Raw genomic sequence first — 22,105 nt, 5'->3', positions numbered from 1 at the left:
AGCTCTGATGCAAGGGGGTCTCTGGTCACCAGAGCCCCCTACACAAGAGTCCACAGAGCTCCCCTTTATATGGAAGTCAACAAAGTCCCCTCTTACATCAGATTCCAGAGTTCCCCTTTACATCGCAATCTACAAAGTTCTCCCTTACATCAGAGTCTACAAAGTGAAGGGGAACTCTGTGGACCCCGATGTAATGAGAAACATCATGGATCCTGATGTAAAGGGAAACTCTGTGGAATGCTGTGTACTATGATGTAAGGGCGAATGCTGCAGACTCTGGTGTAAAGGGTAACTCTGGTCACAAGAGCCCCCCTTTACATGGGAGTCCACAGTGTTTCCCTTTACATCAGAGTTCCCATTTAAATCAGGGTCTGCAGCATTGTCATTTACAGAGTTCCCCTTTACATCAGGTCCAGCGTTCCCCCTTGAACTGTAAGAGGAATCCTGCAGACTGATGTAAAAAGGAATACCTGGTCCAGATCACCTTTATATCAGTGTCCCCCCTTACTTTAGCATATTATTCACCCCCCCCCACATCAGTGACCCCTCCCCTTACAGACTTTGTGTGGAATGACTGTCTGGGAGCTGTAAATGACCTGACTTCCAGGCTCCTCCATTGCTCTCTCAGGGGCAGGCAGTCAGACACAGTCCAGAGCAGACTGGGCAGCTGGGCACAGAGGCTCATTTTGAGTCTGTCCTCTTCTCATCCAAACTAGAGTCCTACACCCCACGCTCAGTGGGTGGCTCTCCTGAGTCCTGGCTCCCCCTCCAGTCTGACTCCTGCTGTGTGATTCATAAAACATCACCTTGATCCTGCCGTTGCCAGGCCGGTGCCAAAATGCACCAAAAGCCTTTTTTTTTTTTTTTTTTTTTACGGGCAGCCCATCTATAACAAAAATTTACAGACATCTTGCAAATTTGCCAATATTTGCCAACCCTGCCTCCAATGTAGAGGGATCAGTCATGGGGCAGCTAATAAAATCTGCAAGGTCAATGTTTTTTAGGTATGATAAATTACACTTTTAAAGATTTCACTTTCAGCTCCAAATTTGTTTTGTAAGGTGAATTAGTTCACACAATTGTATTTCAACTGTGTATTCAGCAGTTCCCATATAATTTAACCGGTAAATGAAGAGTAACCCTCTTGTTTTTGGATTTGAGAATATTTGAGTGCTTTCTGTTTTAGGGAGGCAATGCTGTACTCATAGATTGAATAAACTCAAACTTTTTTTGCAAATAACCTTATAGACTTATCTTATAAATAAAAAAAACACCAGTTGGTAGAAAAAACATTTATTTAGAAAAATTAAAGAATTTAATATGTGCATGATTAAAAATAAACAACGCTGATAAAAATTACAAACTTACATTTTTCTTGTTGCACAGAAAATGGGAATTAGCACTGAAATACGTGGCACCCTATACAGGGTGTGGGATTTTCAAGGGTCTTTTATTCTAATTTCCTAGGTCTGTCTGACAGAGGGGAGATTTACATGGTCAGAATACACTGAACAGCATTGCAGGCTATAGCTTCAGTGGTGATCATCTCCAGAAGCCTCTCCTTGTTCCTTATAAATCAGTTGTCCGTGGTCTCCAGAAGCCTCTCCTTGGTCCTTATAAATCAGTTGTCCGTCATCTCCAGAAGCCTCTCCTTGTTCCTTATAAATCAGTTGTCCATCGTCTCCAGAAGCCTCTCCTTGGTCCTTAAAAATTGGTTGTCCGTCATCTCCAGAAGCCTCACCTTGTTCCTTATAAATCAGTTGTCCATCATCACCAGAAGCCTCTCCTTGGTCCTTATAAATCAGTTGTCCATCATCTCCAGAAGCCTCTCCTTGTTCCTTATAAATCAGTTGTCCGTCGTCTCCAGAAGCCTCTCCTTGGTCCTTAAAAATCAGTGGTCCTTCATCTCCAGAAGCCTCTCCTTGTTCCTTATAAATCAGTTGTCCGTCGTCTCCAGAAGCCTCTCCTTGGTCCTTAAAAATCAGTTTTCCATCTCCAGAAGCCTCTCCTTGTTCCTTATCAATCAGTTGTCCGTCGTCTCCAGAAGCCTCTCCTTGGTCCTTAAAAATCAGCTGTCCATCTCCAGAAGCCTCTCCTTGTTCCTTATAAATCAGTTGTCCATCATATCCAGAAGCCTCTCCTTGTTCCTTATAAATCAGCTGTCCATCATCACCAGAAGCCTCTCCTTGGTCCTTAAAAATCAGTGGTCCTTCATCTCCAGAAGCCTCTCCTTGTTCCTTATAAATCAGTTGTCCGTCATCTCCAGAAGCCTCTCCTTGTTCCTTATCAATCAGTTGTCCGTCGTCTCCAGAAGCCTCTCCTTGGTCCTTAAAAATCAGCTGTCCATCTCCAGAAGCCTCTTCTTGTTCCTTATAAATCAGTTGTCCATCATATCCAGAAGCCTCTCCTTGTTCCTTATAAATCAGTTGTCCATCATATCCAGAAGCCTCTCCTTGGTCCTTATAAATCAGTTGTCCGTCGTCTCCAGAAGCCTCTCCTTGTTCCTTAAAATTCAGTTGTCTGTAGTCTGCGGAAGCCTCTCCTTGTTCATTAAAATTCAGTGGTGTTTCATCCTTATTGGCATCTTATAGTAGAGAAAAAAATATTAATTTGGGAGGAAAATCGATCTGTAAAATGCTACAGCACTACGCAGCTTTTAATCAATAGAAAAGTAAGCATAACGGCCTACAGGACCAACTGGACAACTTGAGGCGAGGAGTGCAGGAAAGGAGAAGGAAATCTTAATTGTTTTAGTTCCATCTATTGGATGTCCTTGTCAACCCAACCAGTCAAAAGGTTACTTTCCATGGTCATCTTACATTTAATGATGGGTGTATGTTTGAGTCAAATGTTAGTTTGACTCAAAAGATCGGCCGTTCATGAGAGAGAGAGAAAGAAAGAGAGAAAGGGAAGAGAAAGAGAGAAAGGGAAGAGAGAGAGAGAGGGGGAAGAGAAAGAGAGAAAGCGAAGAGAGAGAGGGGGGGAGAGAGAGATAGAGAGGGAAGAGAAAGAGAGAGGAGGAGAGAGGGGGAAGGGAAGGGGGGGGAGAGAGGGGAGAGAGAGGGGGGAGAGAGAGAGGGGGGAGGAGAGGGGAGAGAGAGGGGGGAGAGAGAGAGAGATCTTCACCTACAAGACAACAAGGCTGGATTCCATGGACTACCAAGTATTTTTTTATATTTTCATACTGAAACAATGTATAGGGATTTTACTTTTTATACAGGATATCTAGGGTGGGGTTCCTCTGCTAGCAACAGTTCTGGACATGCATGCCTTTGAGTAACTTACCAATTTTCCAACTTTCCTCGGGATATGCTGAAAGAGAAGAACAGAATATTAAGATAACGGAAGACTCTGGATATCACATTCATATTGCCTGTTGAGTTACACAGTTGAGCAAATTAACATTTTTTTTTTTTACAACTTCCATTAAAATGAAATATGGTTGCTAGAAGAAACACGCAGATTTATCCAATGAGGAGTGCATGGAGAAGTGTGCCGAGTGCAGTACACCCATAGGGGGCGATTTACTAAAAGTGGAGAGTGGAAAGTCTTGGGCGGCTCTGCATAGGGACCAATCAGCTTCCAGGTTTTATTACCAAAGCTTAATTGGAAAATCTGATGTTAGAAGCTGATTGGCTGTCATGCACAGCTGCACCAGATTCAGAGTGCTCCAGTTTTAGTAAATCTTCCCCAAAATAAACCAATCAGAGCTCACTTTACTGCAAACACATGAATGAATGGGGGATCATCTGCCAAGGAGGCTTTTCAGACAGGCTGCACAGTGCCCACGTGTATGAAGGGGGGCAGGTACAATTATTTGAAGAGTGATATGTAATGTGCCAGGGAGGCTGGGATACAATACATGGGGGATTTTTGTTTGAAAATGGCCAATAAAGGGGGAACTATCCCTTTAAATTGTAAACAGCTTAAGAAGTCTTAAGGGTGGAGTAACAGCCCCAGGTGACACAAAATAGACAAATCTGCATTCTATAACTTCTACAATTAAAGAAAAACTAAAGGGATTTTTAAAAAAAACAGCTTGAATTAAACAACAACAAAAAAAAAAATTTGCAGTGCTGAAATATACCATAACTTCTACAAATAAAAGTAGAACTAAAGACATTTTTAAAAAAAACAGCTTGGATTAAATAAAAAAAATTAAAAATAAAACCAAAGATTGGCAGTGCTCAAATATACTATAAACAATTAATTAAAGTAGAAGTAAAGGCATTTTTTTAAAAGACAGTGCAAATTAAATGAAAAAAAAAAAAAAGTGGCGGTCCTCGAATATACCATAAAAATTTAAAGTAGAACTTAAGGCATTTAAATCTGGGATTTTTTTTTAAATGACCAATAAAGGGGGAACTATCCCTTTAAATTGGAAACAGTTTAAGAAGTCTCAAGGGTGGAGTAACATAGCCCCAGGTGACACAAAATAGACAAGTCTGCATTTTATAACTTAGAACTAAAGGCAAAAAAAATAGCTTGAATTAAACGAAAAAAATAAATAAATAAAAAATTGGCAGTGCTCAAATATACCATAAACATGTATGCAGCCTGATATCAAAGGACCTCATTTGTATAATTTTATATATAATTATATATCCCTACCACAACATGTCCGGTCAGCCCCCACCCTTGTCTGCCTTTAGGCGATCTTTGAAAACTCACTTCTTCAGGGAAGCCTACCCCACCTCCACCTAAGAACTTGAATCACCTCCACCAGATCATCCCCCGCAGCTATCACCTTTTGTATCCCCTCCCCCTTCCTTTAGATTGTAAGCTCCAGGAGCCGGGCCCTCCTATTCCTTCTGTACTGAAATGTATTGTACTTGTACTGTCTCCCTTATATTGTGAAGCAATGCGCAAACTGTTGGCGCTATATAAATCCTGTGCAACAATAATAATAATATATTTATATATTATATATTTTTTTGTCTAGGGATAAAAACCTGACGGGGGTTCTAATCCCTCTCCACTTTATCCAAAACGAAAGAAAAAAAGAGTTCTGCCATTAATCATACTTAAAAAAAACAGCAAAAGTGTGTATGCCCTTTTAAAACATCTGCTTTTTTAAAAAAAAAAAAAAAAAAAAGCAGAAACGGAAACTACACAGGATTATAGTAGCTTCAGTGTAATTAAAATCCCCACAATTATATGTGAGAGAGAGAATTGTATTAATATTCCATTGCAATAATTATATACTATAGAGAGAAGTAAAAAAAAAAACAGATCAAAGTGAGAGATAAAATAGGGAATACATATGAATCCAAATTCACCATTTCATTTGCTAAGCTGTGAACAATAATACAGAAGAGATGGAAGAGAAGTGGATTTACCTGGCCGACATAGAATTTGATTGATGCAGCACAAAATGATGATCACAAGGCCCTTCATCCTGATGGCAGATGGCAGGTAATGGGTATGAGAGCAGAAGGTGATGAGGGTCTTTATATAGGACAGACCACCTCTGCATTATCTGGGTGGATTTACAGAAAACAATGAAGTCTCCTCCCTGATATTTGCATTTAGATAGCAAACCCTAATATTATAAAAAAGGTTGTTTTACAATTTGGGACCCAGTGTGTGTGGGGGAGGGGCTGATATTACTTTCTGTTGAAACCAACTTTATTTTTACTTTATTGATATACTTTAATTTTTCAAAATAAAATAAAAAACAATGAAATATTTAAAATTCTGCTGATTATGACCATAGATAAATGTAAAAGACAGGGCACATTTATAAGTTTTTTTTTAGAATAAACAATGCAAAATTTGCCTTTTTTATTTTATTTTAGAAATGTTTAAAAAAAACTAATTTCTAATGGTTTTGACCACTTAAAAATGTAAAAGACAAGGCACTGTGGGTTTATTTTTCTAAAATATTAGATATTATTCACATAAAAATGAAATCCATTTTTTTCAAAATGAAAAAAAAATTGAGAAAATTATTTAAAAAAAACTAATTTCTGTTGATTTTGACCACATAAAAAATGTAAAAAAAAAAAGCAAAGTGTTTATATAAATAATTGTATTAATTTGTCTGGAATGAAACAATATTTTTTCAAGTTATGAGGAAAACATAATACAGTATTATATATTATATACAAAGCTTTTTGCCTTCTCCATGACTTGAAATTACATACTTTATTCATTTTTTTTTAGAAAAGAGATAAATGGTAAAAATTATGAAACTAAAAACAGTTTTCTGCTGATTTTGACCACATAAAAATGTAACAGGTAAAGCACATTGTTTTTTTCTGAAATATTTTTTTTTTATTTTTTCTGGAATAAAACAATATGAAATTTGCCTGTTTTTTTTCTTTAAATTTGTGGGAAAAACATATTTTATTATTATTACAGGTGCTTCTATAGTGCTGTCAATTTACGCAGCTCTTTACACACACATATATATATATATTGTACATTCACATCAGTCCCTAACCCTCAAGGAGCGTACAATCTAAGGTCCCTAACTCACAGTCATACCTGCCTTAATTCTTTATTTTATTTTTTTATTTCAGGTACTTATATAGCGCCATCAATGTACGCAGCACTTTATATATATATTGTACATTCACATCAGTCCCTAACCCTCATGGGGTGTACAATCTAAGGTCCCTAACTCACATTCATACATACACATACTAGGGACAATTTGGGCAAGATCCAATTTACCTCCCAGCATGCCTTTTGGAGTGTGGGAGGAAACCAGAGTACCCAGAGGAAACCCACACAGGGACAGGGAGAACATGCAAACTCCAGGCAGGTGGTGCTGTGGTTGATATATGAACCAAGGACCCTAGCACTGCCAGGCAGTAGCGCTAACCATTCAGCCACTGTGCTATGTATTGGCCAGCTTTGCACATGTATGGCCAAATCTAAGACCAGCCAACCAAGAATATGAGTTAGTCTAGGGGTGTCAAGCTGGAAGCGCTCCAGATGTTGCGAAACTACAAGTCCCATCATGCCTCTGACTTTGGGAGCCATGCTTGCAGCTGTCAGTCTTGCAATGCCTCATAGGACTGGTAGTTTGGCAACAGCTGGAGGGCCGCCAGTCTGACACCTGTGAGGTACCCTAGGTTCACATATGGGGACACTAGTTCTAGTGACCTGGGGCCCCCAAGGAATTCTCTTAATTTGCAGGGATTTCCTCTCACTTCCTGTTTGGCTATGGGACAAGAAGTGAAGGGAAATCTCCCCAATGGGACACAGATGCTGCTCTATCCAAAATGGAAAACAAAAAAAAAGTTTAGGTCATGTAAGTTCATGTTTTCCGGCAGAGCAAATTTCAGGATCAGCCCACCCAAAGTTTCAGTTTTTGGTAAACTCTGAAGACCTAAACTGTGAATTTCTAGTGATAGGCAGAGGCATCCCTAGGGTTGGTGTCACCCGGTGCGGTAACACTTGGTGACACCCCCTCCGACGATCCCCGGAGAATGCATCAGATCTGTGGATTGAGCATAATGGATCGGAGTCCGATCCATTATCCTCCCCAATCCACAGATCCGATCCATCCAGGGGGGATCGTCGGTTTGCAACCTATACGGGGTGACTCCAGACCCACCCCACGAAAAGGTAAGTTTTAAACAAGCCGACGATCCACGCAGGGGGGATATGATATCCATGTATAATACATAAGGGGGGATATGATCACCATGTATAATACATAAGGGGGGATATGATCTCCATGTATAATACATAAGGGGAGATATGATCACCATGTATAATACATAAGGGGGGATATGATCTCCATGTATAGTACATAAGGGGGGGATATGATCTCCATGTATAATACATAAGGGGGGATATGATCTCCATGTATAATACATAAGGGGGGATATGATCTCCATGTATAATACATAAGGGGGGATATGATCTCCATGTATAATACATAAGGGGGGGATATGATCTCCATGTATAATACATAAGGGGGGATATGATCACCGTGTATAATACATAAGGGGGGATATGATCTCCATGTATAATACATAAGGGGGGATATGATCACCGTGTATAATACATAAGGGGGATATGATCTCCATGTATAATACATAAGGGAGGGATATGATCTCCATGTATAATACATAAGGGGGGATGTGATCACCATGTATAATACATAAGGGGGATATGATCTCCATGTATAATACATAAGGGGGGGATATGATCTCCATGTATAATACATAAGGGGGGGGGATATGATCTCCATGTATAAATACATAAGGGGGGATATGATCACAATGTATAATACATAAGGGGGGATATGATCTCCATATATAATACATTAGGGGGATATGATCTCCATGTATAATACATAAGGGGGATATGATCTCCATGTATAATACATAAGGGGGGATATGATCACAATGTATAATACATAAGGGGGGATATGATCTCCATGTATAATACATAAGGGGGGATATGATCTCCATGTATAATACATAAGGGGGGATATGATCTCCATGTATAATACATAAGGGGGGATATGATCTCCATGTATAATACATAAGGGGGGATATGATCTCCATGTATAAATACATAAGGGGGGGTATGATCTCCATGTATAATACATAAGGGGGGATATGATCTCCATGTATAATACATAAGGGGGGATATGATCTCCATGTATATTACATAAGGGGGATATGATCTCCATGTATAATACAAAAGGGGGGATATGATCTCCATGTATAATACAAAAGGGGGGATATGATCTCCATGTATAATACAAAAGGGGGGATATGATCTCCATGTATAATACATAAGGGGGGGATATGATCTCCATGTATAATACATAAGGGGGATATGATCTCCATGTATAATACATAAGGGGGATATGATCTCCATGTATAATGCATAAGGGGGGATATGATCTCCATGTATAATACATAAGGGGGGATATGATCTCCATGTGTAATACATAAGGGGGATATGATCTCCATGTATAATACATTACATTACATCGAGTTTATATAGCGCCAAAGGGTTTGCTCAGTGCAGTACAATAGAGGGGGGGACAATACATGCAACAGTTCAGCAACTACAAACAGCACACGAGGGGTTAGAGGGCCCTACTCTTTCGAGCTTTCAATCTAGGAATACATAATACATAAGGGAGGATATGATCACCATGTATAATACATAAGGGGGATATGATCTCCATGTATAATACATAAGGGGGATATGATCTCCATGTATAATACATAAGGGGGGATATGATCACCATGTATAATACATAAGGGGGGATATGATCTCCATGTATAATACATAAGGGGGGATATGATCTCCATGTATAATACATAAGGGGGGGATATGATCTCCATGTATAATACATAAGGGGGGATATGATCTGCATTTATAATACATAAGAGGGGATATGATCTCCATGTATAATACATAAGAGGGGATATGATCTCCATGTATAATACATAAGGGGGATATGATCTCCATGTATAATACATAAGGGGGGATATGATCTCCATGTATAATACATAAGAGGGGGATATGATCTCCATGTATAATACATAAGGGGGGATATGATCTCCATGTATAATACATAAGGGGGATATGATCACCGTGTATAATACATAAGGGGGGATATGATCTCCATGTATAATACATAAGGGGGAATATGATCTCCATGTATAATACATAAGGGGGATATGATCTCCATGTATAATACATAAAGGGGGGATATGATCTCCATGTATAATACATAAGGGGGGATATGATCTCCATGTATAATACATAAGGGGGGTATGATCATCGTGTATAATACATAAGGGGGGAAATTATCTCCATGTATAATACATAAGGGGGGATATGATCTCCATGTATAATACATAAGGGGGGATATGATCTCCATGTATAATACATAAGGGGGATATGATCTCCATGTATAATACATAAGGGGGGATATGATCACCATGTATAATACATAAGGAGGGATGTGATCTCCATGTATAATACATAAGGGGGGATATGATCTCCATGTATAATACATAAGGGGGATATGATCTCCATGTATAATACATAAGGGGGGATATGATCACCATGTATAATGCATGAGTGGGATATGATCTCCATGTATAATACATAAGGGGGGTATAATCTCCATGTATAATACATAAGGGGGGATATGATCTCCATGTATAATACATAAGGGGGGATATGATCTCCATGTATAATACATAAGGGGGGATATGATCTCCATGTATAATACATTAGGGGGATATGATCTCCATGTATAATACATAAGGGGGATATGATCTCCATGTATAATACATAAGGGGGATATGATCTCCATGTATAATACATAAGGGGGGATATGATCTCCATGTATAATACATAAGAGGGGGATATGATCTCCATGTATAATACATAAGGGGGGATATGATCTCCATGTATAATACATAAGGGGGATATGATCACCGTGTATAATACATAAGGGGGGATATGATCTCCATGTATAATACATAAGGGGGATATGATCTCCATGTATAATACATAAAGGGGGGATATGATCTCCATGTATAATACATAAGGGGGGATATGATCTCCATGTATAATACATAAGGGGGGTATGATCATCGTGTATAATACATAAGGGGGGAAATTATCTCCATGTATAATACATAAGGGGGGATATGATCTCCATGTATAATACATAAGGGGGGATATGATCTCCATGTATAATACATAAGGGGGATATGATCTCCATGTATAATACATAAGGGGGGATATGATCACCATGTATAATACATAAGGAGGGATGTGATCTCCATGTATAATACATAAGGGGGGATATGATCTCCATGTATAATACATAAGGGGGATATGATCTCCATGTATAATACATAAGGGGGGATATGATCACCATGTATAATGCATGAGTGGGATATGATCTCCATGTATAATACATAAGGGGGGTATAATCTCCATGTATAATACATAAGGGGGGGTATGATCAACATGTATAATACATAAGGGGGGATATGATCTCCATGTATAATACATAAGGGGGGATATGATCTCCATGTATAATACATAAGGGGGGATATGATCTCCATGTATAATACATTAGGGGGATATGATCTCCATGTATAATACATAAGGGGGATATGATCTCCATGTATAATACATAAGGGGGGATATGATCTCCATGTATAATACATAAGGGGGGGGTATGATCAACATATATAATACATAAGGGGGGGGGAATTATCTCCATGTATAATACATAAGGGGGGATATGATCTCCATGTATAATACATAAGGGGGATATGATCTCCATGTATAAATACATAAGGGGGATATGATTACCATGTATAATACATAAGAGGGGATATGATCTCCATGTATAATACATAAGAGGGGGATATGATCTCCATGTATAATACATAAGGGGGGATATGATCTCCATGTAAAATACATAAGGGGGGATATGATCACAATGTATAATACATAAGAGGGGATATGATCTCCATCTATAATACATAAGGGGGGGATATGATCTCCATGTATAATACATAAGGGGGGATATGATCTCCATGTATAATACATAAGGGGGGATATGATCTCCATGTATAATACATAAGTGGCGATATGATCTCCATGTATAATACATAAGGGGGAATATGATCTCCATGTATAATACATAAGAGGGGGATATGATCTCCATGTATAATACATAAGGGGGGATATGATCTCCATGTATAATACATAAGGGGGGATATGATCACCATGTATAATACATAAGTGGGGATATGATCTCCATCTATAATACATAAGGGGGATATGATCTCCATGTATAATACATAAGGGGGAATATGATCTCCATGTATAATACATAAGGGGGGATATGATCTCCATGTATAATACATAAGGAGGGATATGATCTCCATGTATAATACATAAGGGGGAATATGATCTCCATGTATAATACATAAGAGGGGGATATGATCTCCATGTATAATACATAAGGGGGGATATGATCTCCATGTATAATACATAAGGGGGGATATGATCTCCATGTATAATACATAAGGGGGATATGATCTCCATGTATAATACATAAGGGGGGATATGATCACCATGTATAATACATAAGGAGGGATATGATCTCCATGTATAATACATAAGGGGGGATATGATCTCCATGTATAATACATAAGGGGGATATGATCTCCATGTATAATACATAAGGGGGGATATGATCTCCATGTATAATACATAAGGGGGGATATGATCTCCATGTATAATACATAAGGGGGGATATGATCTCCATGTATAATGCATAAGTGGGATATGATCTCCATGTATAATACATAAGGGGGGGTATAATCTCCATGTATAATACATAAGGGGGGGTATGATCAACATGTATAATACATAAGGGGGGATATGATCTCCATGTATAATACATAAGGGGGATATGATCTCCATGTATAATACATAAAGGGGGGTATGATCAACATTTATAATACATAAGGGGGGGAATTATCTCCATGTATAATACATAAGGGGGGATATGATCTCCATGTATAATACATAAGGGGGGATATGATCACCATGTATAATACATAAGGGGGATATGATCTCCATGTATAATACATAAGGGGGATATGATCTCCATGTATAATACATAAGGAGGGATATGATCTCCATGTATAATACATAAGGGGGGATATGATCTCCATGTATAATACATAAGGGGGGATATGATCTCCATGTATAAATACATCAGTGGTTCATATAGTGGACTCGGTGTAGAGATATTCACCCTGAGGTCATCACAGAGGACAAGGGGGCACTCTTTACATCTGGAGGAATAGAAAATTAATCTCCAAACATGGAAAGGTTTCTTCACAGTGAGAGCTGTGAGAATGTGGAATAGACTCCCTCAAGAGTTGGTTGTGGCCAGCTCAGTGGAGTGCTTTAAAAAAGTCCTGGATTCTTTCTTGGATACACAGAATATAACTGGATCAGGAGCGGACTGACCATTTGGAAACTCGGGCACTGCCCGAGGGCCCATGGTCAGTAGGGGGCCCCATGAGATGTCCCTGGTACCTTTTTCATAGGCTTTTTTGAGTTTGGGCAAGGACACAGGGACCCCATGATCCCCTATTGCCCGGGGGCCCCATGAGTTGCCAGTCCGCCCCTGAACTGGATTTAACATTTATAGGTAAAGTTGATTGAAGGAATATCCGATTGCCTCTCGGGGGAACAGGAAGGAGTTTTTCCCCTGTAGGAGCAAATGCTTTGCTGGTTTTTTTTTTACCTTCCTCTGGATCAACTGGGTAAAAGGTTATAATTTTTCTTCTTCCCTTTTATGTTTGAACTAGATGGACTTTTTTCAGCCAGACTAACTATGTAACTACAATATATTGCCAAAAGCAGTAGTCGGCCTGCCTTTCCACGCACATGAACTTTAATGGCCCCCCAGTCTTACTCCCTAGGGTTCAATATTGAGTTGGCCCCGCCCTTTGCAGCTATAACAGCTTCAACTCTTCTGGGAAGGCCATCCACAAGGTTTAGGAGGGTGTCTATGGGAAGGTTTGACCATTCTTCCAGAAGCACATTGTGAGGTCAGGCACTGATGTCGGGGGAGGAGGCCTGGCTTGCAGTCTCCGCTCTAATTCATCCCAAAGGTGTTCTATGGGGTTGAGGTCAGGACTCTGTGCAGGACAGTCAAGTTCCTCCACCCCAAACTGGCTCCTCCATGTCTGTATGGTCCTTGCTTTGTGCACTGGTGCGCAGTGATGTTGGAACAGGAAGGGGCCATCCCCAAACTCTTCCCACAAAGTTGGGAGCATGAAATTGTCCAAAATGTCTTGGCATGCTGACATCTTAAAAGTTCCTTTCTCTGGAACTAGGGGGCCAAGCCCAAACCCTGAAAAACAACCCCACACCATAATCCCCCTCCACCAAACTTTACACTTGGCACAATGCAGTTAGGCAAGTACCGTTCTCCTGTCAACCACCAAACCCAGACACGGCCATCAGATTTCCAGAGAAGTGTGATTGGTCACTCCAGAGAACACGTCTCCACTGCTCTAGAGTCCAGTGGCGGCGTGCTTTACACCACAGCATCCGACGCCTTGCATTGCACTTGGTAATGTAAGGCTTGGATGCAGCTGCTCGGCCTTGGAAACCCATTCCATGAAGCTCTCTACACACTGTTGTTGGGCTCATCTGAAGGCCAAACCAAGTTTGGAGGTCTTTAGCTATTGACTCTGCAGACAGTTGGTGACTTCTGCGCACTGTGCGCTTCAGCATGCGCTGACCCCGCCCTGTCATGTGACGTGGCCTACCACTTGGTGGCTGAGCTGCTGTTGTTCCCAGTTGCTTCCACTTTGTTATAATCCCACTAACAGTTGACCGTGGAATATTTAATAGCCAGGAAATGTCATGGATGGACTTATTGCACAGGTGACCACCTATCACGGGACCACGCTTGGAGTCACTGAGCTCCTGAGAGCGACCCATTCTTTCACCAATGTTTGTAGAAGCAGTCTGCATGCCTAGGTGATGATTTTATACAGCTGTGGCCATGGAGGGGATTGGAACGCCTGAATCACATGACTTGGAGGGGGTTCCCAATACTTTTGGCAATATTTGTTTATTTATTTCAGGTACTTATATAGTGCTGTCAATATAGTGTATAAATGCTGCCAAATATGACTTTTTTTTGCTTTCTTTTATTTTTCTAGAAGTTATAACATGTTGGAAACCATTTCTAGCAATAAGCCCTTCATCGGCCTACAAATCTGTGTTTTTTGGCTTGATGAAGAGGTCTGTGTTTTTTGGCCTGATGATGGACTTATTGCTCATAACTGTTGCCAACATGTTTTGAAACTCTTTGGGATTTAGGATAACATTTTATAAGATGCAAGCCATTCTCAGATATACTGCTAAATATGGAGCCTGAAAGGCAGAGCTGTTCACCTTCTCACCCTCTCTCCTTATATAGATATCAATGAATATTACAAAATATTTGATAAAATATATTAATGTAAAAAAATATATATATATGTACAGTTTGTAGTTGGATAGAAGTCTCTACTCACTGCACTTATCTTTTAGAGTCTCCAGTCTACAAATAATGGGCTTTGTCTTCAGGGCAGTTTCTGCAATCAGGTCCTGTTTATATGATAATGAATTAGCACATCAATAGGTTGTCATTAAAGGGAAAAGAACAACATAGTGATGTTTACAATAGATAGGTCTGATAAACTGCCACTCCGTTTACATAAGATAGCATACAACCCAAACTTTTGAACCGACATTCTGTGTGTCTATCAAAAACTCAGATAATGTAAGTGGAACCATACAAAGGAGCACTAATGATGGCCAATCAACCCATACACTGCTCTGATCTACAGTGCCTTGGTAAAGTATTATTACCCCTTGACATGTTTGTCACCTTACAACCAAGAAGGTCAATGTATTGTATTGGGATTTGTGGTGATAGACTATGAGACTCCAAACCTTTCAAGCAAAGGGCCAGTATACTGTTCTTCAGACTTTAGGAGGGCCGGATTAGGAGGATAGAAAATGTCCTGGTTCCAGCATCAGTGAGAATAAAGATGGCCTCTGGGTTGTTGGTCAGTAGGATTAGTGCCCCACCATTGGTATTAGAGGGAAGAATAGTTCCCCAAGGGCCAGATAAAGGGTAGCAAGGAGCCACATCTGGTTGCCAGGCCGCAGTTTGGAGGCCCCTGTGATAGATCAACACAAAGTGGCACATAGTTGTGAAGTGGAAGGAAAACGAGAAATGGTTTCCAACATGTTTTAGAAATAATAAATCATTATATGTGTGCCCATAGATATTATAGGACAGTTTTGGATGTGTCAGGAGACAATGCAAGGTCTACCGTCCACCAATATTATGGTTTCCATTGCAGATCTACTGTCCACCCAATATGACGGTTTCCATTGCAGATCTACTGTCCACCCAATGTGACGGTTTCCATTGCAGATCTACTGTCCACCCAATATGACAGTTTCCATTGCAGGTCTACTGTCCACCCAATATGACGGTTTCCATTGCAGATCTACTGTCCACCCAATAGGACGGTTTCCATTGCAGATCTACTGTCCACCCGATATGACGGTTTCCATTTTAGATCTACCGTCCACCCGATATGACGGTTTCCATTGCAGATCTACCGTCCACCCGATATGACGGTTTCCATTGCAGATCTACCGTCCACCCGATATGACGGTTTCCATTGCAGATCTACCGTCCACCCAATATGACGGTTTCCATTGCAGATCTACCGTCCACCCAATATGACGGTTTCCATTGCAGATCTACTGTCCACCCAATATGCTGGTTGCAGATCTGGCAGCCAACATAAATGTCTGAAGGTGGTGAGATTGTTCACATATATGGGGCCATGCGGGCGGCGTTTTACACGTTCACAAGAGCCCATTCATTTGAATGGACTCCCGTGCCCCATGACACGCAGGGAAGAAGTCCCGGCACTTCTTCTGAAAACGCAACCTGCACGGTTCCCAGTACGGTTGTGTTTGCCAGTGCGGGTGGCGTGCCATTAGAAATAATGGCACCCACCTGCGAGTCCGAATTCTTCTGTGTGGGTGGTGGATTTTCATGCGGATCCGCAGCCGCACCACCTGCACATATGTGAACCTAGCCTTAGGGCCTGTTCACACCAGATGCAGTTCAGTGCACTTTTTTCTGCATCGGTTACTTTTTTTGGATAGTTTAAGTTTGAGGAAATGGAGCTACATCCAGTCTGATATGTCGTTTAGGAGGTGGGTGATGCGGGCAGAGAGTGAGGGGGTGAGGTGGGGGGTGGAGAGGTAAATTTGGGTGTCATCGGCATAGAGGTGGTAACTGAAGCCGTGGAAGTGAATAAGTTTGCCAAGGGAGGAGGTATAGATGGAGAAGAGGAGGGGCCTGAGGACAGAGCCTTGGGGGACCCCGACAGAGAGGGGGAGGTGGCAGTGTTGTAGGTGACGCTGAAGGAGCGTTGGGAAAGGTAGGAGGAGAACCAGGAGAGAGCAGCGTCCCTGATGCCAAGGGAGTGCAGTTTAGCAAGGAGGAGAGGGTGGTCAACAGTGTCGAAGGCCGCGGAGAGGTCGAGGAGCAGGAGGATAGAATAGTGGCCATTGGCTTTGGCGGTTAACAGGTCGTTGGTGATTTTAAGTAGGGCGGTTTCGGTGGAGTGCAGGGGACGGAAGCCAGACTGTAGGGTGTCATGGAGGTTGTTATCAGTGAGGTGGGCGCTTAGGCGATTGTAGGCCAGGCACTCAAGGAGCTTGGAAGTGAAGAGCAGCAGGGAGATGGGTCTAAGGTTGTTCAGGTCAGTGGGGTCAAGGGAGGGTTTTTTGAGTATGGGGGTGATGTGCGCGTGCTTTAGAGGGGAGGGGAAGGTGCCAGTGGAGAGGGAGAGATTGAAGATGTGAGTGAGGGAGTGAATGATGGAGGGGGGGGTGACTGGAGGAGCTGTGAGGGGATAGGGTCCAGGGGGCAGGTGGTGAGGCGGGCTTCAGTGAAGACCTTAGAGACCTCCTCGGGGGTAGTTGGGCTGAAGCAGTGGAGTGTTGGGGAGGTGATGATGTGCGGGGGATTAGGTATAGTGGGGGGTAGTGCGGCTATGAGGTCGGGGGAGGGGACAGTTGAGGGGTTGAAGGAGGGCGGGAGGCTGGGTGGAGAGGTGGATTGTGAGTTGACAATGTCCTTACGGATTGCGTCAATCTTGTTTTGGAAGTGAGTGGCAATCTCGTGGGCGGTGAGTGAGGTGCTGGGTGGGGTTGGGGGGGGGAGAGAGCAGGGATTTTAAAGTGGAGAAGAGCCGGCGAGGACAGATGGAGAGGGTGCTGATAAGGGTTATGAAATAGGCTTGCTTGGCGGCGTGAAGGGAGGTGGTGTAGGCGAGGTAGGCGGCTTTATAGAGGGAGAACGCGCGAGGGGATCTGGTTTTGTGCCATAAGTGCTCCAGCGCGCGACTGCGTCGTTTGAGGCATTTTGTGTGGTCGTTTTGCCACGGTTGGAGCGTTCGGGGTCTAATGCTACGTGTGGTTAGGGGTGCCAGGGAGTCAAGGGCAGCTGACAGCGAGTCATTGTATGCAGTAGTGGCCAGGTCAGGGCATGACAGAGGGAGGATACTGTCATACAGGCGGTCAGCTGCCGGGTGGAGATGGGTCGGGTTCAGATTGCGGAGGTTGCGGGGGATGGTTAGACGCTTCGGGAGAAGGGGGGAGTTGAGGGAGGGGGAGATGGAGAATTTGATGAGGTGGTGGTCAGAGAGGGGGAAGGGGGTGTTAGTGAAGTCGTGGGGGGTGCAGAGGTGGGAGAAAACGAGGTCCAGGGTGTTTCCATTGGAGTGGGTGGAGGACTGTGTGTGCTGTGTGAGCGCGAAGGAGGAGGTTAGAAGGAGGAGTTGGGAAGTAGCCGGGCTGTTGGCGTTGATCGGGATATTGAAGTCGCCTAGGATGATGGTCGGTAGCTCGGAGGAGAGGAAGAAGGGAAGCCAGGCGGCAAAGTCGTCTAGGAAGGGGGATGGATAGATTACCGCAATCCGTAGGGGGTGGGAGAGAAGAGCCGGATGCAGTGGGCCTCGAAGGAGGAGAAGGATAGGGAGGGGGGGTTAGGGAGGACCTGGAAGGTGCTCAGCGGTGGTAGGAGCATATCGACCCCTCCGACTCTGCGTCCGCTCGGTCTGGGTGAGTGGGTCCAGACGAGGCCTCCATAGTAGAGGGCAGCCGGGGAGGTGGAGTCAGTGGCTTGGATCCAGGTTTCGGTGACCGCTAGGAGATTGAGGGAGCGGGAGACAAAGAGATCGTGGATGGCGGTGAGCTTGTTGCAAACCGAACCAGCGTTCAGGAGTGCAACTGAGAGGGGAGGGGTGGATGTGGGGAGGAGGGGGACAGATATGAGATTGAGGGGGTTGCGGTGGTTGGCGTGAGTAGGGGGGTGCCGGGAGGGGGAGTGGGGAGATGGGGGGCCAGGGTTCGGGGAGATGTCACCGGCGGTTAGGAGAAGGAGGAGGGTTTAAAAGGTGGCATGGGAACGGGAGGTGCAGGAGCGCGTGGGTCTGTTGGTGGTGGCATGTGGGTCGGCGGGGGAGTGGAGTATTAGGAAGAGGTGGTGAGAGCCGTAGAGGGGGGAGGGAAGAAGTGAGGGTACAATGTACACCAATGATGGAGCACTATTCCTTCCACTGACACCAATGATGGGGCACTATTCCCCCCACTGACACCAATGATGGGACACTATTCCTTCCACTGACACCAATGATGGGGCAATATTCCCCCCACTGATACCAATGATGGGGCACTATTCCTTCCACTGACACCAATGATGGGACACTATTCCTTCCACTGACACCAATGATGGGGCACTATTCCTCCCTCTGACACCAATGATGGGACACTATTCCTCCCACTGACACCAATGATGGGGCACTATTCCTCCCACTGACACCAATGATGGGGCACTATTCCCCCCACTGACACCAATGATGGGACACTATTCCTTCCACTGACACCAATGATGGGGCACTATTCCTCCCACTGACACCAATGATGGGGCACTATTCCTCCCACTGACACCAATGATGGGGCACTATTCCTTCCACTGACACCAGTGATGGGGCACTATTCCTCCCACTGACACCAATGATGGGGCACTATTCCTCCCACTGATACCAATGATGGGGCACTATTCCTCTCACTGATACCAATGATGGGGCACTATTCCTCTCGCTGACACCAATGATGGGGCACTATTCCTCCCACTGACACCAATGATGGGACACTATTCCTCCCACTGACACCAATGATGGGGCACTATTCCTCCCACTGATACCAATGATGGGGCACTGTTCCTCTCACTGATACCAATGATGGGGCACTATTCCTCTCGCTGACACCAATGATGGGGCACTATTCCTCCCACTGATACCAATGATGGGACACTATTCCTCCCACTGATACCAATGATGGGGCACTATTCCTCCCACTGACACCAATGATGGGGCACTATTCCTCCCACTGACACCAATGATGGGACACTATTCCTCTCGCTGACACCAATGATGGGACACTATTCCTCTCGCTGACACCAATGATGGGACACTATTCCTCCCACTGATACCAATGATGGGGCATTATTCCTCCCACTGACACCAATGATGGGGCACTATACCTCCCACTGACACCAATGATGGGACACTATTCCTCTCGCTGACACCAATGATGGGACACTATTCCTCTCGCTGACACCAATGATGGGACACTATTCCTGTCGCTGACACCAATGATGGGACACTATTCCTCTCGCTGACACCAATGATGGGACACTATTCCTCTCGCTGACACCAATGATGGGGCAGACAGATATAAAAAGACACAAATGAATGCAGCTCTGTAATCAATAATACATTATTAACCCCTTCCTACTGACCGTACCGATATACACTCACTGGCCACTTTATTAGGTACACCTGATCAATCGTTTGGTAACAAATTGCTAATCAGCCAATCACATGGCAGCAACTCAATGCATTTAGGCATCTAGATGTGGTGAAGACAACTTGCTGAAGTTCAATCCAAGCACCAGAATGGGGACGAAAAGGGATTTAAGTGACTTTGAACATGGCATGGTTGTTGGTGCCAGACGGGCTGGTCTGAGTATTTCAAAAACCGCTGATCTACTGGGATTTTCATGCACAACCATCTCTAGGGTTTACAGCAGGGGCGTATTTACCACAAGGCAAACCAGGCATTTGCCTAGGGTGGGATTTTTCAGGTGGGCAGTGCCACCCTCTGGTAGAAAGGATAGAAGAAGGGACACACGCAGCATGGGGTCCAAGTGGGATCAGAGAGAGTCTGGAGGCTGCTTGACAGTATATGTAGAGCCTGACTCTCATTCCCGAGGAGTTCCGGAGCTGTGAAGGTGATTGTCTTTCTCTCTCTCGCCGGGTGGGGGAAGGCAGTGTATGGGGGGCAATGGTAGAGGAAGGCTCTCTCGGGTGGGGGGTCAGGTGTATTATTGATCAATATCTCAGGCTCTTTCCTCCAGGGGGTGGGGGTGGCGTTGGTCGTTGTCAGACTTTCTCCACAGGGGGATGTGGGGGTGGCTGATTTTTGTGTTGCCTAGGGCAGCACAAAACCTACATACACCACTGATTTACAGAGAATGGTCCGATAAAGAGAAAATACCATACCAAGCCCACAGCCACCCCTCTGTCCAAGTATACCACGTCCACCGCCCCCCCTCTGTCCAAGTATACCAAGTCCACCGCCACCCCTCTGTCCAAGTATACCAAGTCCACCACCACCCTCTGTCCAAGTATACCAAGCCCACAGCCACCCCTCTGTCCAAGTATACCACGTCCGCCGCCACCCCTCTGTCCAAGTATACCAAGCCCACAGCCACCCCTCTGTCCAAGTATACCACGTCCACCGCCACCCCTCTGTCCAAGTATACCACGTCCGCCGCCACATCTCTGTCCAAGTATACCACGTCCGCCGCCACATCTCTGTCCAAGTATACCACGTCCACCGCCCTCCTCTGTCCAAGTATACCATGTCCACCGCCCCCCCTCTGTCCAAGTAAACCAAATCCACCGCCCCCCCTTCTGTCCAAGTATACCATGTCCACCGCCCCCCTCTGTCCAAGTTTACCACGTCCACAGCCACATCTTTGTCCGAGTATAAAACATCCACCGCCCCTCCTCTGTCCAAGTACACCCCGTACACCCCATACAATCCGCAGACCCCGTACAATCCGCATACCCCATACACCCCACACATCCTGTACACCCCATCCACCCCGCACACCCCCCACTCACCGCACATTCCGTACACCCCGCACATCCCGTACACCACGCACATCCCGCACACCCAGTACACCCCACACACTCTGTACATCCCGTACACCCCCTACATCCCGTACACCCCCTACATCCCGTACACCCTGCGCCTCCCGTACACCCCTCACACCCTATACATCCCCACACACCCCGTAATCCTCGCACTCCCCGCATACCTTGTACATCCCCGCACGCCCCATACATCCTGTACATCCCCGTAAATCCCGCGCCTCCCGTACACCCCGTACATTGCGTACTCC

General features: G+C 43.9%; 1 protein-coding gene across 1 annotated transcript; it reads right to left on the bottom strand.

The window, feature by feature from the left end:
• Positions 1 to 1,340: 1,340 nt before the first annotated feature.
• On the bottom strand, positions 1,341 to 21,903 carry LOC149446279 (uncharacterized). The gene is made up of 3 exons (XM_089652716.1): positions 21,825 to 21,903; positions 3,286 to 3,312; positions 1,341 to 2,452 (listed from the first exon to the last, which is right to left on the bottom strand). The coding sequence occupies exons 1-3, from the start codon at positions 21,901 to 21,903 to the stop codon at positions 1,533 to 1,535; spliced, it is 1,026 nt and encodes a 341-aa protein (XP_089508842.1). The 3' UTR covers positions 1,341 to 1,532.
• Positions 21,904 to 22,105: the final 202 nt, after the last annotated feature.

The sequence above is a fragment of the Staurois parvus genome, unplaced genomic scaffold (assembly GCF_062004578.1).
Source record: "Staurois parvus isolate SC_StPar_1 unplaced genomic scaffold, SC_StPar_1.0 ptg000691l, whole genome shotgun sequence".
Lineage (NCBI taxonomy): Eukaryota > Metazoa > Chordata > Amphibia > Anura > Ranidae > Staurois > Staurois parvus.
The sequence above is the reverse complement of the archived record's forward strand: the minus strand, read 5'-3'. Positions and strand labels throughout refer to the sequence as shown.

Bases quoted from the DNA above. Each gene is read 5' to 3' on its own strand.
- LOC149446279 (XM_089652716.1), bottom strand. From the start codon at position 21,903: ATGTACAGAGTGTGTGGGGTGTACTGGGTGTGCGGGATGTGCGTGGTG. The intron at 3,313-21,824 runs GTGAGTGGGGGG...CTTCTCTTTCAG, and splicing joins CGGGGTGTACGGAATGTGCG to CATATCCCGAGGAAAGTTGG. The intron at 2,453-3,285 runs GTAAGTTACTCA...ATAAGGACCAAG, and splicing joins CGAGGAAAGTTGGAAAATTG to GAGAGGCTTCTGGATATGAT.